Here is an 11,662-nt window from a genome sequence, read left to right as displayed (position 1 = left end):
TCAGAGTTTATCATGTTATGGTGAAGCAATCCAGCATGTCAGCATGATACTGTGCTCTTGCTCAGGTGAAGTTCCATGGGTGACCACCGAGTGTCAGACGTATGAGCTTGAAGTTCAGTGAGTGGCCACTAGGTGACAGGCAAATCCAAAAGTTAAATGAATGGGCAACCATTGGCAGAGTTAGTTTAGCTTAATCAAACATATTTTTTGGAAATACATATTTTTCTCCAAATTAAACAAACATTGGCAGAATGTTCTTTTGTTTAACTGAAAGTTTATCTTAGAATAATCAGCAACATGTTGATGTATGACTAACAACTGAATTAAATACATTAGCTACACATTGGCATTACGTGCTGTGCAGATTGCATCTACTGATGCCTTGTATTTCTGCCAGAGGCTACTACTTATTTCCTATTCAATACTCAAATAATGGTTTTGTTTTGCATGCAATTGTGTGCAGTCACTGCACCTCCCACAAATATAACTATGGTAAAACAGAATTGTCTTTCAAATCAATTGTACAATAATCATCTGGAAAAGGATTTTCAGACTTGCCAAACAAAGATCACAGCACGCCACAATGAACATATTTCTGTACATTATTCATGCATGCACATTTGCCGACCACAATCAAACCCCAGCTTGGAAATGCAATAGCTCACTTGTCATATATCACTATATATGATAATGACTCATGAAGAAGCATCAAAGTGCCAGATTGCATTTTGGGGAAGCAAACGAACCTGCTGGTCCTGTGCCTGCGTCACTGACATACGATCATTTTTATTGCACAGTTTTCTTCTCTCTGGTGCCGAAACATGCATCTGTACAGCTTAGAGTTTATTTCTGAGAGCATAAGCATTGCACTGCTGTGCACAACTGTATTTGATGAAAGCAATGTGGAAGGCCTCGCACTACAAAAAGGCCAGAGGTCATTACCGAACAAGTGGGACAGAAGGCAGCCCTGAGCTGTGGAGGCCCTGCGTCCCGCTAAGAGCGCTGCTCTGCTGCGCTACGGTGGCGTAATTACCCTGACAGCATAAGCGGAGCAGCGCGGAGCCGTTAGCCGCCAGCGTGACTCCATGGTTACTGCAGCACGTTCCAACGCCCCTGTGGCAGAGTCAGAGCCTTGGGCCTTGTGGGCTGAGAGGGGCGGGGGAACGATGCGCGCTCATTTTCTTTTTTTACACTCGGGAACACGTTGTGGACGTGGCAGCTCATCGTCCCTGTCGGGCCCCCAGGAGCCAGGAAGCGAGGGATGCCTGGGCTAACTGATGCAGTCCTCGCTTTTCCCAGCTGTCAGCCCGCTGCCTCAGCCATAAAGGTTAGCGCTTCGGCGGAGAGGATGGGGGAGCGCTCGACCGCGGCGGGAGGTGACAGCACTCATCAGCGTGATGGCCTATGGCTGCCCAATCACCGGGTCAGGACCCTTTGTCAGTGTGGACGTGAGCCTTTGATTGCGGGCAAGGTTAATAAAAGAGGTATGTGCAATGACAGTAGCCAAAGGCAAAAAGTGCAGGTTCAGGAGGCAGACACTGGTTTTGTGTAAGCACGTTTAGCAGGATTCAAGCCCCAGGGTCTGCAGGAAGATAGAGCCCCACGATTCTGAACCTCAACAAATACAACCTGGACACCAATGCCTCCCCTCCTTCATCTAGAAGGACAGGTCCGTGCTCAGTAAAGCCGTCAGGCAGGAGAGCTGACATTACTGCGATGCTCAGTAGACAAATTCATCACGGGAGATGTGGAGCAGAGGAAATCCTCCGCTCTTAAGGCCACTTTGTTCATTCGCTGCACACAGTCACACTGGTGGGGGCACACGTGCACAGGCACCGACCGCAAGTGCACAACCCCGAGGCACTGCATTGCAAAAGCCAGGATTCGAGGGCAACACATGCACCGTTGCCCTAAGCTCTGACTGGCCTCCCTCCCCACTTCAGAGTGTTAGCAGCAAGACTTGACAATGGCAATGCAACAGTTGACACCTTTTTGTTTTTAGTCTACAAATGTACAATTGTACAGTAGAGTAAAAGGAGAAGCGCTTGCCCTGAATTCTGACTCATGGAACCACGCTAGCTTTATGTGGTTTCATGTTTCTCGCAAAAAGCTCCTTTGGTTCCTTCCTGCGCTGTGACTGTAACTGCCAGCCATTTTCTCAACTCATGGGAACTATTTGAAATATGAGGCATGAATATGTAGTAGTATGTCCACAAGTACCTTTCATCCGCTTCTAAATGGAGTAACGAAAATAGTAGGAAAATAATAGGAAAAACTGATCGTAGACCTGTCTGTGGAATGCGTAATTTTTATAGCGACCTTCAGTCTTTTAATCTGAAATTGAATTTCTGGGACATTTTCTGAGATAAGCGGAGGGATGCCCTTGCTGTTGAAGTTTCTTGATTCAGCACATTTGCAAGACTAAAATACAAAGCCAAGGCAAGTCAACGAAAACAAAAACAGGACTTCCCAGTATTGGGAGCTCAAATGGTGAGAAACACAGTGCCTGAGGTCATAGTTCAGACAAAACATATAAAACAACTTTATTGGTTATGTCAAGAAAAGATCATTATTAATCAGTACAACTCTTCTCTTTGAAAGTTCATTTACTTTATTGGTGGATTTGAATAACAATGGTAAAAAATGCAGTCTACTTCAAAGTAATCTCAATAATCAAGGATATGCAGATACATATTTATATATACACACGCAGGCACGCTCACACGCAAACACACACGCTCACAAACACACGCAACTGACATCAAGTTTATATGTGGCAAATGGCTTCAATTCAACCAGGCAGGTTTCAGACTCCTACAATCACAAAAGAAGTACATTTTTATTTATTTTATTTGAATTTAGCAAACCACTGTAATAGAATTTGGAGTTCTTTACGATGCTCCAGTTTTGCTGCCTGAAATAAACATTATTGTCTCTTGGATCTGATTTCTTTGACTTTGCTAATAAAGAGATATTTGAGAGAAACAGCACTGCGGCACAAACCGCTGGCTAACCGTGGGCCCCATCGATTGCTGTGGTAACCCTTTCCTTCCTCTTTCTGCAGCAAAAACCCTCTACACAGGCTCATCCACCCAGACAGGTATGGTCAGCAGAAAAAAAATGTTCACTTTTTTTCTGATTAACTAGAAGTATTTTACTTCCACTAAAACCATTTATAAAATGTCAGGCACGCGATGGGGCAGAACAAATTTGGAATACCGAAAAAAGCCTTAATATTATAAAGGGGGCTAAAATGTGACCTCAAACTGGAGATCACAAGATCAAAAGATCTAGAAGTCACTGAAATGAAGTGCGCCAGAGAGGACTGTTAAATATCTGGCCTTGTTTCTCTTAAAGAATGGTGCGCTATTGTGAGCTGAACAAAACTGACCAGCAGAAACTACTCCAAATTCTTGTGTAATACTATTCTGCAGCGATGACGACTATTTGAAAACACAATGATATGTACAAGTAGACACATGTAAAGATTCACAATTCATTTCATTTAAATAATATTGTTTTATAAAAAAAATGAAAACAAAAACACATGAAAACAATGAAATAAATAAACGGTTTAAGGCTGCCAACCACTCAGAGGGGGTCCCTCTTCATTTTGGCTGGTGCTGAATAGATTCTATCATGGCTCTTGAAGAACTGTGACTGACAATGCATGGGAGGGGTTTCACAGCATAGTGTTCAAAGCAAACTGCAAGCTTGAGCACTGATCCCGGATCAGCGACCCTGACTCTTTCCCCAACCATCCTGCGTGAAACACAGACCCAGAGCCTGAGCGGCTCCGTCAAGCATCACCTGACACTGTGAGCCCTGCGAGCGCCAGGGCTGGCCGTTTCGCTCAAACACAAAGGGAGAGGGGGGAAGGTGCCATGGCCCCGCCTCCCACTCAGCACCCCCACGTGATTGGCTAAGTGACGTCAGCTCGTGCATGACTGGGTTCCAATTAAGACAATGATACATGCAGGAACAGATGTCTGCCATACCATAACTGGTTTCAAACAGCACAGAGTGACCTCCTCAAATGGGTTTTTAGGGACAGCACCATTTCATAAGGTGGGGAGGTTGCTAAGCGAGAGTCTCGGACACAGGTGGCCCCTGACGGGTTCCCCCTCCCTGGGTTCTCATTGGAAACGGCGCTGCGTTTGGGTGGTACAGATGTCCCCCCGACGGGCTACACCTCCTATCGGGATTTAAAGTTCACCGCCGTCGCGCACAACCACCATATTCTAGCTGCTCTCTTCTTTCTACACTTACCATCACTACAACAACAGCAACACAGAAACCACTAAAAAAATCTGAATCAATTAAATATATAGAGGCCTGCCTCTAAATTAAATTCAAACTTCAAACATAAAAACAAGTAATGTTTTATCATGTCTGTTCATATAAGATACTATTTTTGAATAGGGTTTTTTTTTAAGTTGAGGCATGAAGGGGTGCAGCTAAATGGGAGGAGGGGCGCTGCAACGAGGGGCTTTCCACATGCACAGACACAGGCTCGGCTCCGCCCATACACTGGCATTTACACTATTTGTACCCCTAAAAGGAAACCGTGACCTCAAAGTAGGAACATTAAGAGTGACGTGTCAGACAGCAGCGCTCAGAGGCACCTGGCAGGTCAGTACCCAACCATTTCCTCCCCCCCCCTCCCCCCATGGTCCCAAACCGCCCCCTCAATCCAACCCCCCAGGGATAAACAGGAGTGCCAACGCAAACCTGAAGAAAGATAGGGAAGCTGGAACTACTTTGGGTGCATTCAAATCAGGAGGGTGGAAACTACATCACCTGGATTTACATCTCCGGAAGAGAGGAACCTCTTATATATTGTAACATCAGTGTTCATAGGCTTGCGTAATGGCCTTTTTTTTTTTCAAAACGACTCATAAAATCGATTATTCAAAAGAATTTTTTAAGCGATGAAATCTCCTATTGCCCTTCAGTCATAGAACAGATGCCTTAAGACCACTGTGTGAAAGGCACACACACACACACACACACACACACACACACACACACACACACACACACGTGCGCACACGACTGAAAGAAAACAGCACTGGAAACAAGCAGAATGTGTGCACTGAGTACAACTTCGGCCTGCGGTATCTGAGGTCAGATATGACACACATAGCGTTGGCTCAGACAGTGCCTTTAACAGCACACACATGGCTATCGCAGCTCTGCGCAGCTATGCGCAGCTCCTGCACCTCTCTTTAGTGTCTCTTGGCTGGAGCCCGTGGAGCTGGCAGCGAGGCCCATTGTTCTGTGGGACAGCCAGCTGGAGCGGGCTAACGCTCCCACTGGGCTCAGCGAGTCCTGAAGGGCGGGCGGGCTCCAGGGCGATGCTCCGCGCGCGCCGCGGCTCGCCAGCACGCCTGCGTCTCAAACCTAACGTGCCAGAGGAACAAGCGGTGTGGTGAGCGAGGTGCACAGATGAGGGCCTGCCTTTGGTGTGCGGTCTCACTGCTTAGCCAGAAATCCCTTCCTGCTTACTAACCTAAGTGATATAGCGCCAGTACAAGGTCAGCTAATAGAATCTCATCTAGTCCAGCGTCATATCCAGCAAGTCAAATCTTCAAAAAAAACAAAAAGAAAAAAAAAAAGATTTTCAAATCCATCTCAGGTGATCCCAAAAATCACTAACTAAACAGTGAGGAAGTCAGGTGGCAGTGCCCTCACTCGGCTCTGGCGCGGGCACCACGGCACTCTCTTACACTGAGGGGGTGCCCGTTTCTACAGGTGCGTTCAGTGGTGTACGTGCCTTGAGCTGTCAGTGCTGGCACGCTGTCATTGTTCAAGCACACCCTGGAATTAGCTGCAGCAGGGTTTGCATACAGCCTGGACTGTGCAGTCGACAGGCCGTGTCCACACTGGGCCACTTAAACAGGAACTGGCAGCAGGAAAGAGATGAAAACGCTAGTGTTGCAACCAAAGCACCTGACGCAGGATGATCCCTCGCTTACTACGAAGGCGGAGTTCGTTTGTTTTGGCTGCATTTGTTCCCCTTCTGGACGAGCAAAAAGAAAGACAAACAGACCCGGCAAACCCAACGAGACCATGCTCGAGATGCCTCAAGGTCCAAGATTGTTTTCCACACAAGCCCACGGGAAATCAACGTGGGCGTGTGCAGCACAAATGAGAACAACATATCTTGGGCTGAAAATTGTGTGTGTGTGTGTGTGTGTGTGTGTGTGTGTGTGTGACTGCTCATGCGTCTGTACATGTACACATGTGCATGTGTTCTGTGGGTGCTGCAGGAATGCTTCTATCGGTGCGTGTGTGTGTGTGTATGCATATACGTGTATATGTGCGAGGAAACACTGGCTTCCCCAATTCAGTGCATTAAGAAACGGCAAACACAACATCATTCCTACTAATCAGCAGTTACACGCGGTTTGGAGAACACTAAACTTTACAACGTCGCAGGAGCAGTTCCACTGATCAAGTGTCCGTACGGACACGTGCGTCACGAGCATGCGGCCGGCCAGCGCTGTTCGATGCCCGCACGCTGTCAGGAAGTCCTGCTCATCTTGGCGAGGGCGCGCGTGTTCAGGCCAGGAGGCGGTCCTGTGAGCGCAGCCGGTTTCATTCGCGTTTCCTTTCCAGTGGTCCCCCGTGTTCACCGCCCCTCTTTCAGTGCAGGAGTGTTTCACAATACAAAAAAAAGAAAAAAGAAAAGAAAAAAAAAAGACAAAATAAAAGTACTAAAAAAAGATATACTACTTCAGGAAGTTCAACACAGAACCAGCTGTGTGGACTCATACTTCTGGCTGCTTGGCGCTGCTTGTTTCTCAGTGTAGAGGTTCAGTGCAGCTGGGGGACCCAAAGGAGACTGGCCACGGGTCCCCGGGCTATGGGGGCCAACAAACGGAACACCAAGAAGAGTGTGTGTGTGTGTGTGTGTGTGTGTGCGCGCATGTGCGTATGTATAAGTGCGCACGTGTACATATGTGTGTGTGTTTGTGTGTGCGCATATGTATCTGTGTGTGTGTGTGTGTACGCGTGTGTATCTGTGTGTGTGTGTGTGTGCATTTGTTTGAAATGGAAAGGACTCCCTAAGCTAAGACTGGGACAGGGAGTTTGTTTCCTAATGGTGCATGACCTGATGGAGGCACTGTTGCTTGTTGTGAACTGTAGGCAGCTCGGTCTGTGAGCTCGGTCTGGAGTCCGAGTCCCGCTTGGAACAGAAATGTCTGTGGTCAAAGTGACAGTGGATTCGGCCTGCTCTGCAGCTGCACAGGAGGGGGGCTATGGCGTGAGAAAGGAAGGACAGAATAAATGAATAAACGGGAACAGAATAAAGCGCTGCAGGCAGGCCTAAGGCATCGGTCGCCGTGAGGACTGGGCGCAGACAGCAGAAGGATGGGAGGAGTTACGGAGGCGGGGGAGCGTATTGGAGGAGCCAGTGCGGACACGCGGTTCGTCTCCTTGTTCGGTCGTTTGAAAAAAAGACCAGCTTCTTTTTTGGGGGGAAAGCGGCGATGGAGACCGTTGAAATATGGCTGTAGTGGGAGGCGCGGCTGTCGCTTGGTTACGAGTGGGGGTTGCCGAGGGGCGGGCGGTCGTCGCTGTAGCCGGTCACCGGGGCCATCTCCCTGGTCAGGCTGACGGTGATGTTGGTGTACAGGTGGCGGCGGGTGACCAGAGGCTTGTACCTCAGGTTGTTCAGTCCGTCCAGGCCCTGCCTCTCCTTGGACTGTCGGAGCAGCGTGTACCTGCAGGGACCGCAGAGGGGATGAGGAAACAGGCCAACCCCCCCCCCCCCCTTTCCCTTTCCTTCTCGTTCAGTTTCCCCTTCACCTATCCCCCCTCCACCACGAATAGAAATACACACGGATGCACAAGTTAAAGATGGCCGCCATATTTCTCTGAGGCAGCACACCCAAAAATAGTGGCTTGGACACGCATAAGTCTTCATTCACAACTTCCACATCTTTGACCATCAAAGAAGGTCACACAAATGCGTTCTGTCTAGCCAGCCTTCCTCCCGGCGTCAGGAGAAGTAATTCTGAGCGCTCCTGTTGTGACGCAGGTGAATTTTAGAACAGGTGTCCAGCCTCACCTGCCCAGGAACTGCGCCTCTCCGTGGTGGTGGTGCGGGATGGACATGTAGCGGCCCATGTCCCCCAGCGGCCGGCTCACAGAGTACCCCGCGAACTGCACCCTGCGGGGGGGACGCAGAGCGCGTTCAGGCGTGAGCATGCTCCGCAGACACAGGTACACAATAAAACACAGGTACACAATAACACGCAGGTACACAATAAAACACAGGTACACAATAAAACACAGGTACACAATAAAACACAGGTACACAATAACGCGCAGGTACACAATAAAACACAGGTACACAATAAAACACAGGTACACAATAACGCGCAGGTACACAATAAAACACAGGTACACAATAAAGAGATGCTGTTCTACCCAGATCAAAGGGCTCTGCAAAGACCTTTACTCATTCTGTTGTACGTGCCAGAAGCATTCTCAGTGCATAATATTTTCCAATAATAAACTTAATGGCCGTATAAAAAGTGGTCATGGCAGTACAATCACTGGGTGTGTTCTGAAGCAGACTGAAGTCCCACCTCTTCTGAGTGCATCTTAGTTCACCTATTATTCCCACGTCATAGCACTCTCACCTTTTGAATCAATTCAGTTTGTGGTTTAGCTTGTACTTCCTTTGGTTAGCTCAGAGTTCTTTGTTAGCATTTTTCTACTAGTGATTTAATGATGTTCTTAGTCAGGTCTGGAACTATTGCTCATTTAAACCAGGTGCATGTACTCATATTTCTCCAACACTGTTTTGGAAAAAAGTGTCTGTTATATGAGCGTAATGTAATGTAATAAAAGTGGGCGGTTTGCACTGTTGTCTCAGAAAAATTCCTCACCTGTTCCACAGGTCATCGTCCTCCCCTCCCCAGCCCCAAAAAGCATTGGGGAAACCGTTGATATTTTGGAACTGCTCCACAGTGAGACCACTGACCCCACCAAAGAACTCATTGTATGGAAGCCTGCAGGGAGCAAAAAGCAATAAATAGCATTATAGGGGACAAAACAGCCAAAAGCTTGATAAAATAGGTCCAAGAAAAAAAACAAAAACCTCACTAACATGAATATATCATCAGCCATCCAGAGATTTGAAAGTACTCAAATAAAAATGAAACACAAAAAAAGTAGGTTGAACCAAAGTGCAAAGTGTTTAACTGGCTAGTTAGTTAATATCTCATTATAACCACAACATATTACAAAGGTGAGTCATATTACACAGGTGATTCATAATACGTTCAATGCTAATTAGCAGTATGTGTCAGCTATGAAAGAGTTTCTACAGCAACTTACGACCTAGTGTGGCAAGAGGAAAAGTGTTGAAAATTACGCCAACGTACACCAAACACAAACTACATTGGCAAAGAGGATCAGTGGGACAGACAGACACTTAACAGGGTAGTTGCTAAACACCCCAAATAAATGGCTTAAAAAATAAACCACAGAACTGAATGAACACCTCTATGACTCTGTCTCAACAAAATATGCATTTTGTATACTTCAATACAGTGATACAGTGTTAGATACTACATAGCTTTTAGGTAAACTAAGTATTAAGTGCAGTTTAGTGGTAGGAATAGACGAGCAGTGTTGGGCTGAATGGCCTGTTCTCGACTTACTTTATGTTATGTTATGTTCTGTTATGTTATACTTCACTAATTGAAAAAGTTATGGTCTGATGAGTCATTTTTTACTCCATTTTCTTCAAGTTATTTATATCATTATCTTGTAATAACAAATGTTGTTTTCCCAAGATAACAGCATAACTTTTAAAGATAACAAATCATATCTGAAATCTTTACATTCAGTTGTGATTTTGTGCCAAATTTTTTTTGAATAAAAATTCATTGTAAATATGCAGACCTTTCGGAAAATATACCATACATGACAAATATTTGTTTCATTTTCTGCTATATTCAATTTCCAAAAGGGTTTACACTTCAAATGTGATTCTAAACCATGGTTGTCTATTGAACAAGCCTTTGAAAAGCCAAAGAATGCCTTTTACTTGGATTTATGCATAATGCCTCACTCACATGTAGTAGTACTTGTTGAGCTTCACAGCAAAGTGTCGGGGCATGTTGCTGCAACCGTAGTAATTACGGTCGTTCTCCAGGATGTGGTCCACATCGTGGAAGACCATACAGTCCCAGTTCAGGTCTTTCATGGCCTCCTTGAACCCCACGTTGAACAGCATGGCCCGGTTGAAGGGCTTGTTCCCTACCTAATGCACACACACACACACACACACACACACAGGTTTTCGTTAACACATTGCAACATTAATTCCATTAGAATGCGTAATGGAATTAATGAGCGTTGAGTAAGCACTGATACCTTGCACTCAACAGATAAGAATGCTCACAGAGTACAACCCGGGTCCTTACACAACCCAAGGCATTTCTTCACACAAAGACGTTGGGATGTTGAGAAATCAGTGGGAGATATTGTCAAACAAAAACTCCCAACCCCTCCCCACCACCTTTTTCCCACAGCTACCAAATACCTTGCATACTGTGGTGCACTGGTTCAGAATCTGGGGCATAAGTGCACCTTGGGCTTCTTCAGATTTCTTCAAGGGGAACTGAAATTTGGGATTTCTCTAACTGATTCCATCCATTACTGCAATAATAGGTATTTTTCTTAATAAGCGATTGAGACCTGTAGCATATCACTTAACTCCCAAGAGCAAATTCAAAATGAAGCAGGGAAAGAACACATCTCACAGTCACGCAAGCCCTTCACATCCAGTTACTGTACCACACACTGTGGACATCACTGTGTGCTGGCGTGTGCTTTTGGTATAATGGCAGGTCTGGAATACCAAACTGTGGCTCAGGGTTAGGGTTCTTTTACTTCTTCCCGGGCATAAAATTCTTTTTTTTTGTATATGGACCACGTGCTCCACATCCTATTTACTTGAAATTACACATGTGTAAACAAAGAAGACACCTTCTTAAAACATGGCCAGCCATTACTCATTACTCTCTCACCAGGGGGACGCGTTCTGTAATCACATACGACATTACACGCTGGTAAATTCCCCGGGCCATGGCATGGGGGCGAGTGGCGTGGTCTGCCATGGCGCGCGGAGCGGAGACGGGGGGGGCGAAGGGGCTGACCTGCTCGATGACGTAAAAGCCAAACTGGATCCGCTGCCTCTGGAGTGCGGGGATGAGGTGGCGGAGGAGGATGGGGAGGTGCTCGTGGCGGTTCCGGAAAGGGACCAGGATGGCCACCTGAGGGCAAAGATGCAAATGCCAAGCGGTCACATTACCACACTGAGGGCAAAACATAAGCCTCTATCTGATGCCAGCAGCTATTTCAGGGAACTGGCGTGTGTTGCCAACAACATACAAAATGAACATATGGCTGACAAAAATAAGAGTCATACTGATACTATGTCCTTATTACCATCCACAAACCTGGGCCTAGGGCTGTCATGATCAAAAAAGTTTGAGTAACAATTAATTGTCACACAAATAATTGTGATTAACAACTGAATATTTTTATTTTTTGTTATTTAATATTCAACTATTATAAGCCGAATTAATAATTCTGTAATGATACATTGTTTATGAAGAGCCATTTATTGACACTG

At 46.2% G+C, this 11,662-nt stretch overlaps 1 protein-coding gene across 1 annotated transcript in view; it reads right to left on the bottom strand.

Moving 5' to 3' along the window:
- Positions 1-2,518: 2,518 nt before the first annotated feature.
- b4galt5 (UDP-Gal:betaGlcNAc beta 1,4- galactosyltransferase, polypeptide 5) overlaps positions 2,519-11,662 on the bottom strand; it is a 32,566-nt gene continuing 23,422 nt past the window's right edge. Inside the window, exons 5-9 of the mRNA XM_035382389.1 lie at positions 11,184-11,300; positions 10,098-10,285; positions 8,904-9,026; positions 8,078-8,179; positions 2,519-7,730 (exon numbers count right to left, since the gene is read on the bottom strand). Coding sequence (XP_035238280.1) covers positions 7,547-7,730; positions 8,078-8,179; positions 8,904-9,026; positions 10,098-10,285; positions 11,184-11,300 — 714 coding nt within the window. The 3' untranslated portion in view covers positions 2,519-7,546. The remainder of the gene's footprint in view (positions 7,731-8,077; positions 8,180-8,903; positions 9,027-10,097; positions 10,286-11,183; positions 11,301-11,662) is intronic.

This window comes from Anguilla anguilla, chromosome 11 (assembly GCF_013347855.1).
Source record: "Anguilla anguilla isolate fAngAng1 chromosome 11, fAngAng1.pri, whole genome shotgun sequence".
NCBI lineage: Eukaryota > Metazoa > Chordata > Actinopteri > Anguilliformes > Anguillidae > Anguilla > Anguilla anguilla.
This window is presented reverse-complemented; position numbering and strand designations above follow the sequence as displayed.